This window comes from Equus przewalskii, chromosome 2 (genome assembly GCF_037783145.1).
Source record: "Equus przewalskii isolate Varuska chromosome 2, EquPr2, whole genome shotgun sequence".
Lineage (NCBI taxonomy): Eukaryota > Metazoa > Chordata > Mammalia > Perissodactyla > Equidae > Equus > Equus przewalskii.
In genome coordinates, this window is record NC_091832.1 from 4858603 (window position 1) to 4880852 (window position 22250).

The window sequence follows — 22250 nt, forward strand, 5'->3', positions numbered from 1 at the left end:
AGCCATCTTAAGCCTTCCTAGACAGAAGTTTATATCCATAAATAAACAAGGAGGCGAATTTTAGATCAGAACCCAGGCCCTCTGCCTTCAGCATCCAGAGCTTCTTCCCAGACCGCAGTGGCCTCAGACTTCTCTCTGCACAGATTAGACCCTAAGGAAGGTTCATTTCAGCCCCTGACACTCTTAGGCGCTCCCAAGCTGGAAGAGGGAGCCAGCTGGTGGGTGGGGGGCCCAGGTCTGGAATTGTCTGAGCCGTACAGCTCTGGACACACGCGTGGCCTTGGGGCGGATCCAGGTGGAAGCGGGAGAGGAGACACTGGGCCTCACCTTGGTCAACTGGTCCCCCTCTCTCCAGAAGCAGAAGCCCGAGCAGATGGTCTCCCCACGCCTGTACTCCGGGGTCTCACGGTGCGTGGGCAGCGTGACTGACCTCAGAGCGATGACATAGGGGTCCCTGGAGAGGAGGAAGGGCAGGGAGGGGGCACAGAAAGAGAAAGTGAGGCCTATTTGACACTGACCCAGGCTCTGGAGCCCCCCTGGCACTGAGGCCCTCGCCAGAGTCTAGGACACACAAACTCAAAGGCTCCCGGCCGGCTGGAGAGAGGAGGCGCCTGTGGGTTAGCGGCACTGAATGAGCCAAGAACCAGCGTGACTTCACTGCAGGTTTTCTGGAAAAGCCCCTCTACTGCCGACGCCCAGGGAGGAGCCGTGTGCTTTGGGATGTTCGTGCTTCATCTTTCTGTGCCTGTCTCTGGAGGAAGTGATGCCATCCGTGCTGGCATCCTCACCATGGCACAGCGGGCAGACTTGCCACCCTCCAGTCAACACGGGGCTTCCAAAGGATGGAGGCCAAGGAGGTAGCCATGTGAGCAACAGCCTGTTCACAGCCGGGGGTGAGGCAGCCTCGCCACCACAGGACAGAGACCATCCTGCCTTAGAGCACGGTGACCTTAGAGCACAGTGACCAGAGGGGAGGTGTGTCCCCTTGCCCCCCATTTTACCACAGCAGCCCAGAAAGGCCAAGTGGGGCCTGGGGTCCCATGGCCAACAGGAAGCAGACTTCTAACGCTAGGCTGATGTCCCCTCCTTGGGGAGGAAGGTGAGCCCTGCCCGCCTCCCACTCTAGCAGGCAGGCACCTACCCATTGTCACAAGGCTTCCGCCGAGAGGCCAGGACCACAAAGTCCTGGGGCTTGGTGTCACCACCGAGGGCGGGGCTAATGATGTGGTAGATGGCATCGTCCTCGTCCACCTGCTGCACCAGCTCCACGCTCCTGTGGGGAGGCCCAGAGCTCAGAGCCCAAGTTCTGGTTCTCTGCGCTGGTTCTCCGGTATAAGAACCGGTCTGGCCCAGGCCCACCCACGCTTCGGCCTCCCTGAGCAGATGCTTGGGGGACGCCTCACCCCTACACTGCCCTGCAGGGACCACGGGAAGGCCTGGCCAAGACAGACACACACACACACAGGAGCACACATAAACACATACACAGGCAAATGCACACCCCCCCCCCAACACACACATCAGGGAACACACACACATATACACAAACAAATGCATGCACACACAGACACAAGAACAGACAGACACGTAAGGACACCTGCACACCTGTGGGCATACATGCACACAGGCACAGACACATGGAAGGACACCCACCAGTGTACACACAGATCCATGCCTATCTGTCCATGTCTGTGCTGGTGCACACGCCCCACGCACATGTGTGATTTAGTGTCATACTTGATACTTAGTGAGCACCTGCCATGTGCCAGGCGCTGTTCTAAGAGTCCACGTGTACTCTCACTTAATCCCACAAGAGCCCCTGCCGTAGGTACTCTGGGTATCCCCACGCCATAGATGAAGGGCTGAGACTCAGGGACATGCCCTGCCCATGGCCACAGAGCTAATAAGGAAGCAGGGCCGGGAGGCGCTCTGGCTGTCAGGTGCCAGAGCTCTGCCCCCTAGGCCCGGGCGGGAACACACACAGAGGCTTACACCAAAACACGTGTACACACAAGCGCCCCTCACAGAGACACGCATGACCATGTCCAGCCTGCTAGCCTCTCCTCACTCTCCTGCCCACCCTCGGGGCCGCCTCAGGAACAGGGCAGCTGTGGACAGGGTCGGGGGAAGAAGCTAGGGGCGCCGCTTTTCCTCAGGACACTCCCCCCAACCCATCAAGTATCAAGATCTGATCTAGCCTTCAAGGCCCACACCAGCCTGCCTCCTCCATGAAGCCTTCCTATCATACGCCCATCCCCTCCCCACAACATCGACCACTGAGTCACCTCTGGAAAAGCCCCTCTAGAACAGCACTGTCTGGGGTCACCTAGACCAGGGATCTTTAAAGAAACACAGCCCTTTTTGCAGAGAAACTCAGCAGAAAGCCCATGAGGAAATAGCTGCAAGCAGGCCTGCTCTGGTGGAGATAGATGGGGGTAGGGCGGGCAAGGCCAATTTGTCAAATGACCAGCTCGCTGGATTTCCAAATGCACAGCCACTCCTCATGCATATACTCAGGAATCCTAATAAGCCATCGGAGAAACCATCACAGAACCATCCCCTCAAAGCAGGGTGTCGGCATAACAGAAAATGACTTCAAAGAAAGAATTTGAAAAAACACCAGTTTCAACTTTAACATTTCCATGTTAAACACTGACATTTTGGCTATTTTCCTAAGAATGTACTTATCTTCCTCGACTAAATGTAAGAAGAAAATATTCACATGAAGAACCAGTAAATTGAGGGAACAAATGTATTTATAGGAATAACATATTTATATTCAGCAACTCAGTACATTAAAAAATAACAGATTCGTGTACACATCCCTAAGAAGACCCAGCAAACTCGGTAAAAGCAGCAAACTGGCCGTTCTCTGTTACCCTGAACCCGGGAGCAGGCCCAGCGCCCGTCGGCCTTGCCACACCGCTGCGGTCCCCAAGCCCACTCCGGGAACACAGAACTCCACAGAACACGGTCTGGACATCACTGATCTATCCCTGGGTGCAAATCCATGACCCACACCTCAAGTACCCATTTTAAGAGAAGGGAAACTGAGGCCTGGAAAGGAAGTGACTTGCTCAAGGTCACACAGTTAGTTGGGCCAGAAACAGGACTTAAACGCAGGCCTCCAACTCCAACCTGAGCCTCAGTCCCCTTCCTGGGGGCTCAGAACACCCTTGGCTCTGACCCCTCCTGACACATAACACAGCGCCCCCCACACCCAGGGAAAGGCCAGCAGGGCTGAGCACGATGGGGGATGGCTCAACAGGAGGAGACAGCTGAGGGCCCGCCCTACCCACCGGGCCTGAGCAGCGAGTGTACCTCGCAGGCGCCCCGCCTCACCGGCAGTGCTTGTCCCACTCAGGCCTCCGACACAGGTCCGACAGCAGCAGGAAGGCCTGGGTTGCGTCCACATGCACCAACATCTCCAAGTGGAAGGCGAGGAACTTGTCTTCCTCCAGAGTGTACAGGCGGATCTACATGGACACAGGGCAGCCGTGCTCCTGCACCCCCTCCCCAGACTGTGCGGGGTGGTGGGGTGGGCTGACTGAGGTGCTAGCGGCCGGGGCTGGAAGCTCAGGGCTGCCACTGACTTGCTGTGTGACTGTGAAAAAAGGACCCAACCTCTCTGAGCCTCGGTCGCATCCCCTGGAAAATGAGCTGTTGAGAGAATTCAGCCCAAGTGGACAGGAAGGTGTCTTAAGAAGCAGTGACTGAGGCAACAATGGAATGGATCCTCAGAGCCAGGAGTCCATTCAACTCCACAATGTCACAGGTGGGGAAGCGACTGGTCCCAGGGCACAGGCCAGACTGGCAGAGCTCAAGTCTTTCCTGGCCTCATCCCTGCAGTGGAGGAGGAAGGGCAGACGGGAGGAAGCAGCTGGGCTGAGAGCAGCAGCGAGGAGACCCTGGGCATGAAGGCGGGCCAGCAGGGAAGGAGGACGGGGTCCTCCACTCCGCGCCCGGTGGGGCAGGTATGCTGCTATCACTGGGCTGGTTTCATGATCTCATCAGATTCCTTTTAAGAAAGCCCCTTTGACGGGAGTGGTTTGAGAGAGTTTCTGCTGCTTGCAATCAGCCGCCTCTGGCTGCTCAGGGGAGAAAGGAAGCCTGGATGAGTGGGGCCAGCTACCTGGTTGGTCTCTGAGGACAGCACCCAGTCGTCCTTGGCCACCAGCATCTTCAGGGAGGAGACGTTGTTGTAGCTCAGGTACACCTGCACGGAGCGCACCGCAGACTCAGCTTCCTGCTCGGGCTCCGGCCGAGCCACGCTGGGGCGGGGAGAGGAGCGCGGACCGTGCAGGGCAGTGGCGCTATGGAAAGAGTCCCGGGCTGTGGGCAGGAGGCCCAGGCCTGACCAGGCTCATGGTGTGACCCTGCACAAGTCCTCTCTCCTCTCAGGGCCTCGGCTCCCTCTTGACACACAGGGACATGGGAAGGCCCTCGCCAACTGGCCCCGTCCTGAGGCACGGCATTGCATCCTGTCCCCTTCAGGCCGACTTCCAGACCCACTCAGACAGGAGGGGAGGCCCGAGGACTGTCCCCTTGAAGCAGAGGGCCTTACCTGATTGCTCGGGTCCCAGGGGACAGACAGGGGCATTTCAGCCTGCTTACAGGACACGATGTACTTCCTGGGAAGGAGGGAAGATGACAACCGTGGTACCTTGGAAGCCCATCTCTTTCGACAGACTTTACTCAGGCCTGCTGTGTGCCAGGCCCTGTGCTGAGCCCAGTGGGTGGGAGACCGATGGGCTCACCAAAAACAGCGGTGAGAAAAGACAAATACCGTCAGAGGCGGGGACAGCACGGAGGAAAGGGGCCGGTGAAGGCTCAGCGCCCCACCCCTGCTGAGCTGTCAACTCTGGCTACAGCAGCCTCACCCTGTGCCTCAGTGTCCTCATATGCAAAACGGGATCGGTGGTCACACCGCCTCACAGGGCTGTCACAGGGCACCCGGGAAATGCACACTTTCTCTCACTAACAGCGCTGGTGTCCCCGGCGCGTTGGCAGCATGGTCAAGCCCATGGAGAGCTTTCGCAGCGGCGGCGTTCACACCTGGCTTTGCGTCTCCTCTGAGGGCCTTTCTCTCTGCATCTACCAAGCGGGCATCAGAGTCGATGGAAGGCATAAGGTTTGCAACCGGCAGACCTGGCCAGGTTCAAATGCTCAGTCTGCCGACCATTCCTATCTGCATGCCCGTGGATGCCTAATCCCTCTGTCCTCAGTGTCCTGGCCAGGACAGGGGGCCAGTAAGACCTCTGTGTGATGCAGCTGCATGGATGCAAAGGGCCCAGCCCAACGCCCAGCACAGGGGCGGCACTGAAGAAACGCAAGTCCCTGGGACCCGGGGAGCAGGGCGACAGCCCCGAGCCTGTGTCCACTCCCACTGCCCAGCCCCGCTTGCCTGTCCAGGCGGATCTTCTTCCTGGCACTGGCCTCTCGGTACCGCCGCTCGCCATCCTGCGGTGAGAAGCAGAGACAGACTGTGTTGCAGGAGGGACAACCAGTTTGCCCCCTGCCCCGCTTCCTGTCTGCCCCGCAAGGGCCCAAGGAGGCCCTGCAGCCCTAAAGGGGCGTTCAGGTCTCACTGGGGCAGCCGTGATGAAGGCAAGATGGACGGGAAAGTGCCAGGAACTGAGCTCCAGCCTGGCTTCCCCCAGACTGTCCGAGTGACTCTGGGAACACCACCTGGACTTCGGCTTCCTCCTCTGTGAAAGGGGATACCCAAAGGGCACTTATGATGCTAGTAAGAGCCACATTCATTGGCCACTGCTCTGCCCAGGCACTCAACTGAAATGCTGTCCGTGTGCAACTTCATCGAAGCCTTACAACAACCCTCTGAGGCGGGTACTCATGTTGTCCCCATTTCAGAGGAGGAAACTGAGGCACAGAGAGGTTAAGGGGCTTGCCCACGGTCTCAGGGGTAAGGAGGAGAGTCAGGAACAGAACCAACAACCAAGTAGTGCCTCGGAGCCGCCCTCTTAACCGCTACTTCTAATGTCGCCGCCCTCGTGAGCATTAAATGGTGAAGGCCTGAAGGCACCTTGTGCACTGTGCACTGTACCCCTGTCTGCCAGGCTCCCCGCTCCTCCACCCACCGCCCACCCTTGACCGTCCGACACCCAGCTACAGGGCGAGAGGTTTGCACAGCCTATGCAGGCAGGGCGGGGACCTTCACAGAGAGAGGGCGACCTCTGCAAGGTCACTCCCTGGCCCCCAGAAGGCACAAGGGAGCATCTCCTGAGACAGCCTTTGAACCCAGGCCCGCCTCTCATGCCTGTGCTATTTGCTCTCCTGTCGCCATCATCATGACACTCACCACAGACCCCACAGCCCCGAGAGGCAGGGACCGCAGACACGACCACTTTAGAGATGGGATGGAAGCTGGCAGAGGGCACGTGCTAGCGCATGGCAGAGGTGGGTTCCAGCCCACCTGCTTCCAACTCTGCAGGTTCAGAGCCCCTGCTACACCCAACTACGGGCCCGGCCCACACGCACTGACTGAGCTCTTACAGGCAGAACGAGGGGCCTGCCTGGCCCGAGGGGCATCTCCGGGGTCCACAGCAGGGCACTCAGAGCTGGCTGGGCCCCAGCAGAGGGGCAGGGCGGGGCCTCCCACCCCTGGGCGGGGAGGAGAGGGAGCTGGCAGTGGGACAGAGTGCTGCCCCCACTCACCCCCGGCTGCGGCCGAATCCAGGGCAGCGTCTGAGGCTGGTCGTCTGCGTCCAGGACGACAAAGGTCATGAAGGCGCTGTTGATGTGTCGCCGGTGGGTCTCAGCCTCTTGGCGGTAGGCCTCCACGCACACGCCCACCTCCATGCTGAGGGGACGACGGCGGTGGCTCTCATCGGGACAGACCTTCCCAGGCCACGCCCCCTCCCTAACACACACACACACACACGAATGTGCACACACACACGTGCACACACACACACTCCTGTGGTTCTTCCAGCAGCCCAGATCACTGGCAGGAAGGAACCCAGAACTGTCCCTGTCCTCAATGTTTAGAGAGACCTATGCGTGCCCGGCCCTGTGCTCACCACTGGGGCACAGAATGAATAAACCCCCTGGTCCACGCCCCCGTGGGCTGCAGCTGGGAGGCGGCGCCACCAGCACGTACAGGAAATCTGCAAGGGTGAACTGCAGAGGGCTGTGGAGGGAGAGGCGCCAGGAGGTGGAGTGCAGGCCCCATTAGAAAGACGCCCCGTACACATGCACCTCCAAGCGAGCGCGACAGCAGCGCTGACAGCACCCAGCAAGAACATCAACAACGGCGAGACTGAGACCCAGCACAGGGCAATGACTGCCCCAGGCCGCACATGGGCAGGAGGAGAATCCGGACTAGAAACCGGGCCTCACGCTCCCAGTGCAGGGCCTTTCCCTGCACGGCGGCAGACTATGCTGGCCAGACCTTGAATAATGATAATCACAACAATAACAGCAGGCAGCAATGGTGCATCACTAGACGTCTCCTCTGGCATTCCACAGCAACGCCTCACTGAATCCTCACAACTCTGAGGGAGTTGTAGCGAGTCCCCTTTTACAGGTGAAAGAACTGAGACTCAGAGAGGGTAAGTAACTTGCCCAAAGTCACACAGCTTGTTAAGCATTGAGCCAAACTTGAACCCAGGCAGCCTGGCTCCAGATCCCTCACTCTAATGACTACACCATCATTGAAAATCACCAAATATTTGAAATCACCAAAAAAGCTACATATTTAAAGTCAGCTTTCATGGAGGTATCAGGATTCATTCCAAGGGTCAGGGCTCTGGGGACTGTTTGTTTTAGGGAAAGGGTGGGAAAGGGTTTGATAAATGACAGCACCGGCAGGAGGTGGCACTGTGATGTGAGCACTCATAGTTCGGAGGCCAGAGGCAGAGCCAGGGAGAGAGACGAGACACGCTGAGCACGCAGTACCATCCGAGACAACGGGAGACCCAGGCAGGGGGCCCAGAAGAGGGGACACCCGAGTGGAATCTTGGTGCCAGTGAAGCAACCCAGCAGCCAGCAGGGTTCAGACCTCGTCTGCAGGGCAACGGGGTCCTGGCAGGATTGCAGCCAGGTCCCTTCTAGGGTCAGAGAGAGCCCTCGGCCCCAGGGGGCCCCAGCCCCACCCATCCCGGCCCCTCACCTATGCTTGAAGGTGTTGTTCACGATGGCCTTGAGCACCAGGCGGTCCCCAACCTGGGATGGGCCCCGGAAGTGGAACATCTCGATGGCCTTCAGTGTAGGGTGGGCACGGCACAGCCGGCTGGAGGAGGCCAGGGGTCGGGGGGACAGGAAATGCCCCCAGTGCTTCAGTCACAGACTTGGGCCAGCCTCCAACCCCTGCCCCATCCCGAGACCCAGCCTGAAACCACATCCACTGCCCTCTGGCCCACTCACTCCCACCCAACCCAGCGACAGGTCAGCCCAGAGGAACAGAACTAAAGCCCATCTCACAGCTTAGAATACTAAGGCCTGTGGAAAACAGCTGAGCCTGAGGTGACAGAAGAAAGCCTAGGGCAGGGCTTGGGGTAAACCCCTTCCCCATTTTCCTTCCAACCTTTACACCCTACCACCTGCTGTTCCTGCTACCTGGAAGCCCGCCCCTTACCCAAGGCTATTTGTCATTCAAGGCCCAGCTAAAGTGTTCCTCCTCCAGGAAGACTTCCCTGACTACCCGGGCTCTGACCCTTCTCTGAGGTCTTATCACACTCATAGCCCAGGCTGCCCAAAATGGCATTGCTTACGCACTGTGTCCCCATCTAAACACAGAGGAGGGGAGGAGGGGCCATGTAAGGCGGGCTCTAAAGGGTGAGGAAGAAATTGCCTGGCCAAGGAGGGCGTGGGGGTGGGAAGGGCACTCCTGGCAGAGGGAACGGCAAGTACAAAGTCACAAGGGTATAAGAGTGTCAGTGAATGTCAGTTATCATAACCATAAAAATACCCCAATAATTAGGGTAGAACCAGCCTTGGGCAGGCACAGAAGTTACAGGAGAAGTTATAGGGATTAGTGTCACCTCTAGGAAGAAGGGAAGAGTCAGAGTGACTTCATGGAGGAGTGGGCAGGATCTTAGCAGAGAAAGAAGAGCGGGGTCGCATGGCGGAGGTCACACTAGGAATAGGTGCAGGAGCTGGGGACGTGCAGGATGGGAAGGGGAGCACAACCAGCTCGATCTGCAGGGAGCAGAAGATTCAGGAAGAGAGCAGGCAGGGCCGGGCCAAGGGGAGGCCTTAGTGCCAGGCCCAGGGCCTTGGCACTTCCCATGCAGGCAATGGCAACTAGGAGGGCTCTTGAAGTCGAGGAAGGAATGGCCAGCTCATAGAAGATCACTCCTCTCTGGTTCTCTGGGTTACCCACAACACAACAGCCAAGCTTCTGAAGCCTTGGAGGCCAACACCAAGCTGGGTTTCTCCCCCAGACGGAGATGGTCACGAGGAAGAGGGGAGAAGGTAGGGCAGGCAGGGGCCGCGCGCTCTCCCCTCACCTGGCTGCGATGGTGGCCACGTTCTCCATCCAGGCCATGATCTGGCCCCCGAAGGTGTTGCCCTGGTGGTTGGCGTGGGGGGGCAGGACCAGCTCCACGCTCTCTACCCGGGTCTTCTCGGCCGGCACCGTGTGGCTGCAGTCTCTGCTCTCCAGATCTAGCCAGGGAGGGGCAGAGGGAGGGAGGTGGCAAGGTGATAAGGTTCCCAAGGGCAGAGCCTCCCCACAAGCAGCCCGGACCCCCACCACCACCCCTGCCCCCACCCAGATTGTCTTATTTACTCAACCCCTCGTGTGCATGAGGCGTGGGCTGGCCCTGGATGAGGGACGGGAGGAGATGGGATGAGGGAGACGGGGCTCCTACAGAGCAGTGCACAGAGCACCAGCCTGGAGACAACACACAGCTGGGTCTGAACCTCAGCTCCACCCCACACAGCCTGTACGACGTTGGGCAAGTCAAGCAACCTCTCTGAACCTCAATTTCCTCCTCTCTGAAGGGCAGAGGTCAAACCTGACCCATTAGGACTGTGAAGATGAAATGCAATCGCAATTCTAGAGTGCGTGGTCCCCGGCTCAGTAAACACTCTCAGGAGGATCATTCTTCCCTCCCTGTGCCCTGACATGCCCTGTCCCTCGGAGGCAATGGCATTAGGCTATCCTCAGCAGCAGAGGCCAGAGGGTGGGCAGGGCCTTGGGGATGAAGGGAGCAGAGGCTGACATGCCCCACCCAAGCCAAGGAGATGCCATGCATCTCCCATCATGCAGGGACAAAGGTCTCGCCAGGGAGGCCCATCAAAGAGGCCACATTTCACCTGGTTTGCAGGCTGCTGGGAGACGCCACAGGCAGGGAGGAGGGGAGGTTGAGGGTGGCCTGAGCAAGGTCTGGAGAAACGACAGGAAGGACAGTCGCAGGGAGCAACACGGCCTTTGGCTCAGCTGGAGCAGAGGGCAAGAAATGCACAGACCAGAGGAGGCCGAGCGGTCAGCCCAGGGCCTAGATGCTAGGCAAAGGCATTTGGACTGACCCTTGAGTAGAAGGGCTGTCAGAACAGGAGGGACCTAGGAGGGCTGTGGTGGGATGGATGGTTCCGGGGTGCCTCAACGATGGTAGGAAGAGCCAGGCCCGCCCAGCCATGGCTCAGGCCGCATGTAAATAGGGCACGGAATTCAGAGCACAGCTCACCACTCTCACAGGGTCAGCTCCTTCCACCTGCTGTCTCCCCGCTTTGGGCAGCTGAACAACCTTCGAGTTGTCCTAAAATTGCCTCCCTTATGTTTCAAGGAAGACTCTGCATTCTGGAGATCAGTGTCCAAACCCAAGGCCCCCCCACGGGGCTGTGCCCAGCCTGCGGCCTCCGTCAGGGAGACCACCCGGGCCTGCACCCAGCCTGCACCCTCCATCAGGGAGACCACGCCTCCTCTCCCCACCCATCAACAACCCAGCAGCCCACAGCAGATCCCCGTGTGCTGGTACAGGACATGCTCCATGATACACTTTTAAGGGGAAAAAAACAACATACAGAGCAGTGTGTATGATCCCTTTTTGGAAAAAGAGGGAGCTAAATAATACATAGTGTGCTTGAATATGCAGGGGTACTTCTGGAAAGATGCCCAGCGAGGAACAGTCGTACCTCTGGAGGAAGCCTGGGTTCCAGGGTAGGAGAGAGTCTTGCTTTTCATTCTGTCATCTCTATCTCTATCTCCATCCCCATATCTATCTATCTATCTATCTATCTATCTATCTATCTATCTATCATCTGCCTACCTACCAACCTATCCATATTCTTTTTAAAAAATCAATCTTCAGGCCAAGCTCAATACTACCTTTTTAAACACCTTGAATCCTAGAGACTCAAATGCATTTGGTGGACAACAACGGATTTTCCATATGTCCTAACTCCACCTTCACGGCTCCTGAAAGCTGGGCAAGAGGCCCCAACACTCTCCTTTCCCTGAAGGAGACCTTGAGGCAAGAGGGCCAGCCAGGCCTGAGGCCACCAGTGGGTGGACCCAAGTCCCAAGGAAACTCCCTTCTTTCCTCTGCCCAGGGCAGGCCCAGGGCAAAGGGGGGCAAGCAGGATGCCAGCTGTCCTCCCCACCCATGGCCACTCACCGTCCTGAATGACACAGTTGGCCAGGAGGTCCTTGATGGTGTCCGCGTAGACCAGCCGCATGCGCCGGCGCTCGGCCGCCACGCTGTGCTCGGTCTTCTCCTCCTCCGTCCGGGGCGTGATCGGCTTCAGCTTCACCTGTGGGCAAGGGGTGAGGTGGAAGGTGCTCAGGCCAAGTTCCCTGAAATAGCACGAGGGTCTGTCCCCCAGCCACCACCTCACGCCTAGGGCTCTTGGTCACAAGCTTTCCCCTCTTTGACCCCATCTTCCTGTCTCCATGTTGACTGACACATGTTATTCACCCTCCAACTGTCCCCATTCTTCTTGGGCAAAGGCACAGTGGATGGCGGGCAGGGGGTGTCGCTGCAGGACACGAAAGGGAATGGTGAGATCTGAAGAATCCTCCCATGAGATGCACAGGGAGAGGGGGAAGCAGAGCGAGAAGGAGAGCGGGAAGGCGCCTGGGCTTCCATGGCAGTGGGATTCCCGCAGCCCCCACCTCCATGCCTCCACCAACCCCCAGAATCACCGCCCTGGTCCAGCCCTTCCATGACAGGTACCCAGGTGGCCCAGCAGCATTGAGCGGCCAGGTGTGGCCACCTACCCTGGAGAGCTCCCGGTGAGCCACAAAGGTGGCCAAGGCCTTGCACACGCTCCACTGCTTCTCAGAGCACAGGTCCTCGGAAGCCACCTGGATGCCCACCTGCAGGGGAAGAGTAAGGTAGAGGAGGGAAGAAATAGGGCTCACCAACCCAAGGCCCCACCGCGCAACGAGACAGCGGGTCCTGCCCAGGCCTGGCCTCTGGCACTCCTGTAGCACCCACCAAATCTAGGAAGACAGAGAGCTGGGGTGGGTTCTGGCTCTCCCCCTGGCTCCCTGGGAAACTTTGGGCAAGTCACTTCCCTTCTCTGGGCCTCGGTTTTCTCATTTGTAAAGTGAAATGATCATACCTCCCTCACAGCGTTATCGAGAAGGTTAAAAACAGACTGTTGATGAAAGGGGTTGAAGCAAGTAAGGTGCTCGCTAAACTAAAAGGACAGACACCTGGTGACCTGGTGACCCGGGGCAAGTCCCTTCCTGGCCTCAGCTCTCCCTTCTGTGTTCTGGGTGCTGGACAGTTAGATCCAAGGGACTCTTGCAACCCCGCCAGCTGTCTCAGAACCTGCTGCCTCAGCCTGGGCTCCGTGCGTGTGCACACCCGGCTGGGGGCTGGGGGCTGAGAGCCCAGAGGAGGTGGAAACCCCGCCCGCCCACCCCACGGTGCTGCCCACACACCTCCATGCTGGAGTTGAAGGCCCGGTTCACCTTGGCCTTGATATTCACCACCTGGCCAACACTGAGGAGAGAGAGCAGGCGTGAGCCTTCCAGAGGGGAGGAGGGAGGGAACAGGGGCCTCAGACGCTGGCAGGGCGTCTGCTGAGGGGAAGTGGACGGAGAACATCACGGCTTAGAGAGCCACTCACATCTGTGATGTCACCGAGGCCTCAGAGCAGACAGCCTCGGCCCCACTTCACAGGCGGGAAAGCCGAGGCCGAGATGAGGGGCGCAACTTCATTCACCTCCCCCGTTCCCCGCTCCCCCTTCCCATGAGTGCTCGAGTCTCCCTGTGCTCTCAGCTCCACAGCCCCCTCCTCAGGGAAGCCCTCCCTGCCCTCTCGTGCCCCATAAGGTTCACCCTCCCGACACTTCTTCCAACAGACTGACCACTGTCTCCACACAATCCTTAAGCTCCACTGGGGCAAGGGGCACGTCTGTTTTGCTCACCGCTGACTCTTCAAGGCCTAGCACATGGCACAGGGTCGGTTCTCCATAAGAGTGGCCTACCGAATTAACGAATACCACACTTACTGAATGCCTACTAAGTGCAGGGGGCTATGAATAGAGGGTGGGAAGGGAAATGAAGACATTTAAAGAATGCCTACTATGTGCCAGGAACTGCACACTACCTCATCTGAGCCTCCAAACAAGCTTGGCAGGTAGTATAGGGGGACTGAGCATCAGAGAGGGTAGCCACTTGCCCATGGTCACCCAGCTAAAAAGTGACAGAGCCAGGATTCTGGACCGATTCTGTTGACTCCACTGGCCCCACTCTTTGCAGTCGCAGCCTGTCCCTCTGGAACGATGCCCACATCCAGGTGAACACTCAGAATCCCCGGGGAGCCACCTCGCCTGCCCTGTGTTGACTTCGCTTCCGTTCATGTTTTTAGCAGTTCTAACAGCCACGGAGGGGCCTGTCATTTCTAGGAGATGCATGCTGGTGTGTGGAGGGATGAGGTATTGTGACGTCTGCAAATTACTTTCAATGGAGAGAAAAGTATGTGCACTTGTTTATCCATATGTAGATAAAGCAAATTTAGGAAAACGCTAATTATTAAATCCAGTGGTGACGATCATTGCACTATACAACTTTTCTATAATTTTGAAAGTTATCATGATAAAAAATTAGAAAAAAAACTTCCATGATCCTCCAAACAAAAATAAGTCTATTTCCTGTGGTGCTAAAAAATGAAAGAAAATTGTGACCCCCCCACCCCCACCCCTTTCCGCTCTAACTTCCCCCAAAGCCAAGCAGACACCGGCTTGGACCCCTGAGCTGCTCTTCCTTCCTCACTGCCCTCCATCCCTCAGCTCAGGCCAAAATTGGCTCCTTCCCCAGGGTCACTGCCAGCCTCCTGGGGTCCCCTGAGCCCCAAGCGCCCCAGCACCCCTCCAGGTGTTCTCCACATCGCAGAGAGGCAGCTCCCATGAACAAGCCTGGCCCCTGCTCAGCCCCTTCCCCAGGACCAGTTTACTCTCAGGGGACAGAGGAGCATGTTAAATGACACCATAGTGATGCTAACAGCAAAACTCAAATGAGGGAGAACTCTGGAGGGCAAAACGCCCAGGTTTGCTCAACAAAGAAATTTCAAGGAAAAAGAGAGTAAGAGAGATGGGGGTGGGGGGAGGATGCTGGGGGAGGTGTAGCATCTGCAGATTTAAAAAAAGACAAGAGACAGCAAGCAGTTGCAAGCTTATTTGCATCCTGACTTGAACAACAAAAATAACTATAAAGAAAAAGGAAATAAAAACGAATTCATGAGTCAGTGGGGCAACGAACGCTGACAGGATATTTAGTGAGAGATTATTGCTAATTTTGTTGAGGTGTGATAAGAGCATTGAGGTTATGTTTAAAAAGAGTTCTTACCCGTTAGGGATACATTTTGAAATATTTTTAAATGATGAGAGCAAAAACAAACAAAAAACCTTCCCCAGCTGGCTCTCCCTCCCAGGACCCTCTGGGCGTCCCCTTCCACCCACCCCCTCCTCTGCCCAGACTCACCTTCACTCTGCTGGGTCCCACGGCCGGTCCGTCCATCACACACACACACACCCCCCACCCCAGCCCCGGCTAACCCTAGCTCCTCCAAGTGCCAGAAGCTGTGTTGGCAGCAGAGACCCAGAGCTGGCCCAGACACAGCTCCACTGCCCTTCGAAGTGTCACTACATACAGTGCCCACAATACTGGAGCCAGCTCAAACACCTCCTCCAGGAAGCCCCCTTGACTACCCTCTGTGCCACTACACCCACCCCTAGACACACAGGCAATGGAGACCAGCAGTTAAGAGCAAGAGCTCTGGGGCCACACTGCCTGGCTGGTGGTACAGCCTGGGTCCTCCACTAGCTGTACAGCCCTAGGCAAGTTACTTCACTTCTCTGGGCCTCAGTCTTCTCCACTGTAAAATGAAGACACTAATGGCCAGGACCTCAGAGGGTGTTCTGAGGATTAAAAAAGTTTATGCATTAAAAAGGCCCTACAAATAATGTATCAGTATCAGTTCATTAACTGCAACACAGTACCGTACAGTACCGTACGAATGTAAGCTGTTTATAACAGGAGATCTGGCAGTGGGGTATGTGGGAACTCTCTGTACTACCTACAAATTTTTGGTAAATCAAAAAACTATTTTAAAATAAAAGATATTTAGAGAAAGTATTACAAAGCACCCATATGTCAGAGATCATTCTTAGCCTGGAACTTACCCCTCTGAACTGAAATGTTTCTACATCTGTCGCCCTGCAGCCTGGGAGCTCCTGGGCACCGTGCTCCAGGTGACCTTGTGCATCCCACACCCAGTGCGGGCCCTTGTCTGGAAATGGTGCGAGTAGTGATGAATGACTGAATCCACGGACACTGGGACCAGCCAGACTTTTCCTTAACCACGAGACACCGGGCACCCAGGAAGTCCTGAATAGGCCCTTGGCACTTGATGTCCTAGACACTGACAGCAAGTTTAGGAGCAGGCCTGGAGGCAAGAGCACTGTGTGCAGCCCCTGAAGCCTGTCCTGGGCTGAGGGCTCAGCACGCTCCTTGGGTCCCAGCAAAGCTATGCTGAGATAAAGCTCAGCACAGCATAACAAAGAGCTTTCTAACCAGGACAGATATTAAACAAAACAAAACAAGAACAAAAACTTGGAGGTAGTGAGCTCCTCATCCCTGGAGGTATGTGAGCAGAGGTTGAATGGCCCAAGCTTCTGACTCAGGCTTTGCAAAAGCACCTTGTCTGGGGACCTCCCTACAGGCCAGTGACCAATGACCCACAGAGAAGGTCCAAACTCTAAAAGGTATTCAGTGATGAAGTCTAATCCCTTCCATTTTGCAGATAATAAAACTGAGGCCCAGAGAAAGAGAGTGACTTCCCCAAAATCACACAGCACCCCATGACGTTGCTCAGCAACGTCCACCTCCAAACCTGACGCAAATTCCTTGGCCCCACCCTGGCCGAGGGAACCCAGCCCTAGCCCACAGCTGTCTGAGACCTGCAGACGGGTCACCGCATCTGTAAAGGCCCTCGGTCAGCAGAGTCAGGTTTCAGGCAGCACACAGGCTGACCAGGTGGGAGGTGGGAGAGGGGGCCCTGGGGTTGCAGCAGGGTGACCAGAAGGACCGAGCAGCACGGGGGCCACTTACCTAATGGTGTGCTCAAAATAGATGTCGTCCATGGAGGCCGTGACGCAGGGGCAGCCAGCGTGCCTCTCCGCTGGCATCGGGAGAAGAAAGCCGTGTGTCAGCAGCCGCCCTGGCACGCAGGCCTCTGCCCGCACCCCACCCCCTCCCCTCTCTCCACCAGTCACCACGCCCTGGCCCCACTGCACATCAGGGTTTCGTCTGTCTGGTGTCTCCCCTTCTGCTAGACTGCAAGTTACTCCAGGGCAAGGCTTTTTGCCTGTCTCCTTCATGGCTGTGCCCCAGTGCTGGACAGTGCCTGGTGCTCAGTAGGCACTCAGCTATTCAGTAAGTAGCTGTTGAATGAGTGAACGATCACGCCATGGTCCTCTATGTCGTGGCCTTGTCAGGTACAGGACCTCTGCCGGTCAACCTCGCCCTCCTTTGTTTCCTTGTCTGAGTCACTCTTACCCTCAGACTTGCTCACGTGCCTTAGTCCCTCTGGAATCCCTTCTCTGTCCCCAGGGCGGGGTCAGGGCCTCTGGCCCATTCTCCCACAGCCCCACTTCCACCTCCCTTTCCCAGCCCCCTCAAACAGTGCTGGGGGGCAGTCAGTCACCTGTCTGTGCCCCACCAGACTGCGAGCTCCCTGTGGGCTGGGGAACACTGGGCCACCGGAACACAGCAATGAGCTTGGTCAGCTCCACTCCGCGGAGGGAGCACTCCAGGGCAGACAGCGGGCTGCGCTCATAGCACCCTCAGGCCAGCCTGGGGGTAGCCACCACCAGGGCCCTGCTGTGTTGACAGGGACACGCTGGTACAGGACCAATGCACACAGCTGTGCGGGTTTCAGGAGGGAGGGTCGGCCTGAGCTGAACCCTGAGAAATCAGAGAGGGCACCTCAGGCAGGGGGAGCAGTACGTGCAAAGGCCGGGCCGAGGGCCAGGTGTGGCACTGGGGGGACAGTGACCAGCCCTGGAGGGAGGCCGGCCACCGGGCGGCTCACCGGACAGGCAGGCGGCAGTGTCGATCCACTTGAGCAGCTGGCCGACGCTCAGCTCGCCGCGCTGGTTGGTGTGGCAGGGCAGCACCAGCTGGCTCATCTGCACCTCCGTGGGGTTCCGGTAGCCCTCGCCGGCCGCCATGGCGCCGCCGTCCTTCTCGGCGCGGGAGGCCGACTTCCGGGCCGAGCGGCTGGAGAACACGGAGGAGAGGCCCTGGGCCGGGCAGGGACGAGGAGGTCAGCTCGCTGCCCGTGTGCCCGTCCCGGAGACCTGAGGGCCGCGCCCCAGGGCCACCTCCCACCACGCCCCCCTCCCAGAGCGGCCGCCACCCTCCAGCGAAGGGTCTCAGCCCAGGGGCTCCCTGGAAGCCACTTACGCCCAGTTTCCTCTTGGCCAATGACTTCATGTTAACACAACCTCGGACTCAAGGACGGGAGGGGAGGGGAACCGTGCAGAGATTCAGCCCTCCTCCCTTCAGCTTGTGGGCCAGCTTTTTAAAGTTTCACCTCTGCTTTACCCTCACCCTAGAAAGATTGTCCCTCTGGGCAGGGAGGCCTGGTGAGCCCTCTAGCAGTGGCTCTGGGGACTCATTGGACAGTGTCTCAAGAAGCAGCTCCTATTTCACCCCGCGAGGGCCCCCTCCTTCTTCAGATGACATTAGCAGCAGCGCCTCCGGGGGTGCCCATCTCTCTCGAGCACTTGGCTCCCCTGCCTGGGAGGGCCCTGGGCGGTCACTGACCAGCTGGCTGACCCCGGGCAGGGCTGCAGCAGCTGCCAGCTGGAGAACAGCAGAAAAAATTCTCAAATTCATGTACGCAAACTGAAACCAGGCCGAGTTTCTGCTCAGGGCCCAGCTTGTCTCACTCCCAGGTAGCAGGGGTGGGGGGCTGGCAGCCCCTTGGGAGGGGTGGGGTGGGGGCAAGGAGCCGAGCTGCCATGCCGTCTCTCTGGCCTGTTCCCCCTGCTAAGACTGTGAACAGAGCTGGGTGCACCTGCATGCGTGGGACAAATGACAGGAGGGGCAGGCACATGGGTTCCAGCTCTCATGGCAGTGCCAACTGTGGTGATGACAGTCGCTGCTAGCTTTTCTCCAGCACTTATTAAGTATCAACAGTCTTCTAAGCACATTACATGGACTAATTCACTTCTATCCACATAACAAACCCCTGAGGTAGGTTCATTATTAATTTCATTTAACAGATGAGGAAACCGAGGCCCAAGTAAGTGGCAAAGCCCAGCTGCGACCCCAGAGGTCTGGCTGCCGAGTCTGAGGTCCCACCTGCCACACTACACTGCCTGCAGGGGCTCCTGGGCCCAGGCCTGCACTCAGCAGCAAAGAGCGCCACGACCAGTCCTGACCCCGCCACAGCTGCAGGATGGGGCAGTGACGCGCAGGGCAGCGACAGCTCTCATGCTGGGGTCTGTCCCCCCTGAATAATTCCTCCCATGAGGCTCCCGGAGATCATTCAATAAATTCAAAACATGCTACAGGTGACCTGTTCAAGGTCACTGACCCCTGAGTGGTAGGACTGGGATTTGAACAAGGCCTATCTGACCCAGAACAGCTTGTGGGTTCCCAGAGAGACAGCTCACTCCTAAGAGCCCCTGGGTGCCAGGCCCAGCATGAGCACCAAGGGGAGAGATGAGGGCAGCGGCCCCAGGAGCTCTTGGCCAGGGTGGAGACCTGCAGGCTGCCAGGCTACCAGGCTTGCAGGCTCTGGCAGGCAGCTCACAGGCCGCTGCGGTCCAAGCAGCAGGACCCGTCACCATGGTAACCACTGCCACCGCATTTCCAGCCTGGTGTGCATGGGGGCCTGTGTGGATGTGGGTTGGGTGGCTGGCTTTCTGGATGTGGGAGACTGTAGAGGGAGGAGGCGGGCAGACGCTGTTCACCCACACTCTTCTCAAACCCCGGCCACAGCCAGGGGTTCTGCACAGAACATTCCAGAAAGGAGCGCTGGAGAAAGCTAGGGAAATGGGGGAGACAAGATGCAGAGGGAATGTGGGCAGAAGAAAGGGAGCAGACGTGCGGGGTTTCTGGGTAGTTCTGGATGTGCAGGCAGGGAGGCCCCACACACGGCGTCCCAGCTTTACAAGTGATTTTCACATCCACCGCCTCACCAGTCCTCACAAGGGAGGCAGAGGGGGAGGGCTGCTGACCCCGTTTTACAGATCAGGGAAGTGAGGAGCAAAAAGCTCCGCCCCCGGCCAGCAGTCAAGACACTGAGTTCTAACCCTCTCTCTGCTTCTTACCTGGTCAATCCCCACGCCCACCAGCCTCCTATTTCCTGTTCTGTGAAAAGGAGCCCCACTTTCCTCATGGAGACAACATGCCTGGAGGCAGGATCTTTGCCTTGTTCATTCATTCACTCACTCGTTCGTTCATTCAGGAGCACCTCTTCTGTCCTGGGCCCTGGGTCAAACACTGAGAACACAAAGAAAACTGGGCCCATCCCTGTGAGAAGCTCCTACTCTAGTGCTCATGCTCAGAAGGACCTGGCACACAGTAGGACCTCATCAAATGTTTGTGGAGGGACCACAAGAGACAGCCTTGAGTTCAAATCCTAGCTTTCCCTCAGGTGCTACCTGATCCTGAGGAAGGCTGTTCCCTCCTGAGCCTCAGCTGGCACTCACTAGGCAGGGGCAGAGGGAGACTGACAATCCCCAAGTTACCCCTGCCCTGGCTCTCAGGTTTCCAGTGAGGAAGACAAGGAGCCTGTCACCCTGTCAGAGAGGAAATACTGAGCCCCTCCGAGCAGGGCTGTGCTCCTACCCCCCCGGGCAAACGGAGGGACAAGCCCCACTGTGGCTGCCCCTCCATTCCCCTCAAAGACAGGGGCACGGGGCCCCTGGGCCAGAGCACAGGGAGGGCGGCAGAGCAGCACAGGTGGTCCGAGGCACAGCCTCTCAGACTCCAGCTCCTTCCCTGGCTCCAAGGAGATCTGCCCAAGTCCAGGCAGCCAGGCCAGGCCTCCTAGTCCCAAGGTGGGCAGGCAGCCAGCCCGGGGGCCAGGGGTGTGTGCGGCCCAGGCAGGGTTTGGCCAATGGGGCCCCAGAGCCAGGCCACTCCTCCCAGGACCAGTCACGTGGAGAGCAGGGGCCCTGGACAGAGTCAGGCTGAACCAAGATAGCTGACGGGGAGAGCAGAGCCCGCTACGAAGGTGAGGAGGGCATCTGGGGGTCAGCGATGTGCCCTCTCAGCTGGCAGCCATGCCAGGCGCTGGCCCCAGGCCATAGCAGACCTGCCAGATTTGATAATCCCAGGCTAGGCCTCAGCTGGCCACACCATGGCCTCTGTGTCCTTCTTCCAGGGCCAGAGCCATGTCATAGACCTGCTGGGTCAGAGCAGGAGGGGCCACTTCTCCCAGTCCCTTCACAGCTGGGGAGACTGAGGCACACAGAGGGACAGGCTGGTCCGGGGCACACAGCTGGGAGCCAGGATGAGCCCTCCTGGGCCAGGGCTCCTTCCAGGCAATTTGACAACAGCGCCATCCACAGACTTCAGCCGGGTCTCCTCCCTCCCCCAGGAGCCAAGTCCCCGTGATCCCACCCCCTGCAACTCCCAGTCCACACCCGGCCGGGACGCGCTCAGGCCCGGCCCCACCAGTCCACTGGACGTCTCCACGGCCTGTCCACAAGCCTCCAGGCTCTCCCCCTCCTTCTGACCTCCATGCAGCACCAGGGGGCACTTTCCCAAATCAAACCCACCAACTCAGCAACCACCGCTTACTGCATCCTGCTTCTCAGGGAGACCAGGGCCAGTCCTCATGACCCCTCTCATCACGGGACTTTGCTCTGTCCCTTAGGACTACACAGACCTTCTGAAGGGCAAGCTTGACCAGGCACCTCCCCTGCTCAAGACTCCTCGATGGCTCCCGTCCACTCTCGGGATCTAGGCCCTACTCTAGCTACTACCACTCTAGCTACTACCTAGCTCCTGCCACTACCCCCCGCAGCTGCCCTCCCAGCTCCAGGCCACACACAGTTCCTCAGAGCACCACTCTCGTGCCTGTCTGTTCCTCTGTGGCCCGGATGCTGCTTCTGCCTAGATCCCTTTACCTGCCCTGTCTGCCAGGTGAGTCCTCCCTTCTCCCTCTTTAAACCCCTATCCCAGCTCTTCCCAGGGTGGGTTGGGGCCGCCCTGCCCCGGCGGCCTTGCCTGTCTCCATGACAGCATTGACCAAGCTGCGTGGTCACTGTGTCATGGCCACCTCCTGCAGCAGACATGCTTCCCACAGGACAGGGACGGACTCAGGCCTGCCATGGAGCAGGTGCCGAATAAATGCCTACAGAAGACAAAAAGAAAGCAAATGGCTAGTGACAGGGGCAGCCTTGGAGCTGAGACCTGAAAACAAGGATGGTCTGGGGTGCAGAGGACTGGAAGCCGGCAGGGCACAGAGAAGCAGGTTGGACAGCTCTAGGTACCTGTGCGGGTGGAAACACCGGGAGGGGTGCCACGCAAGACTCGGAGGGGCGTGGCCTACAGCAACTGGCCGGGAAAGGAGCCCAAGAGCCCACCTTTGGGAACAGCAGGCCTAGAGCAGGGGAGGCCCCCACCCTGGCGGGAGCAGCAGGCTTCAGGGACCTCTCAACTAACCCGCCGTGGCCAGCTGTGCACAGGCCCTAGGGTTGGCCAGGCCTGGGAACAAGTCCGGCTCCAAACTAACTTGTTAGCTGCTCAACTTTAGTGGGCCTCAGTTTCCTCGTCCGTAAAAATGGGATTGTAATACTTACCTCCAAG

At 58.1% G+C, this 22250-nt stretch overlaps 1 protein-coding gene across 5 annotated transcripts in view; it reads right to left on the minus strand.

The window, feature by feature from the left end:
* Positions 1-22250, minus strand: part of ACOT11 (acyl-CoA thioesterase 11) — a 59352-nt gene that overhangs the window by 7229 nt on the left and 29873 nt on the right. For 4 of the 5 annotated variants that reach the window (XM_070592255.1, XM_070592238.1, XM_070592223.1 and 1 more), the window contains 14 exons: positions 17512-17722; positions 16530-16599; positions 12857-12917; positions 12185-12283; positions 11583-11718; positions 9471-9627; positions 8132-8251; positions 6676-6820; positions 5405-5460; positions 4565-4631; positions 4133-4216; positions 3343-3476; positions 1142-1273; positions 328-454 (listed from right to left, as the gene is read on the minus strand). In XM_070592255.1, the coding sequence (XP_070448356.1) occupies positions 328-454; positions 1142-1273; positions 3343-3476; positions 4133-4216; positions 4565-4631; positions 5405-5460; positions 6676-6820; positions 8132-8251; positions 9471-9627; positions 11583-11718; positions 12185-12283; positions 12857-12917; positions 16530-16599; positions 17512-17650 (1527 nt within the window). In that variant the 5' untranslated portion in view covers positions 17651-17722. Of the gene's footprint in view, positions 1-327; positions 455-1141; positions 1274-3342; positions 3477-4132; positions 4217-4564; positions 4632-5404; positions 5461-6675; positions 6821-8131; positions 8252-9470; positions 9628-11582; positions 11719-12184; positions 12284-12856; positions 12918-16529; positions 16600-17511; positions 17723-17885; positions 18288-21668; positions 21796-22250 lie in introns of all 5 variants that reach the window. The other variant, XM_070592245.1, reaches the window with a different exon arrangement.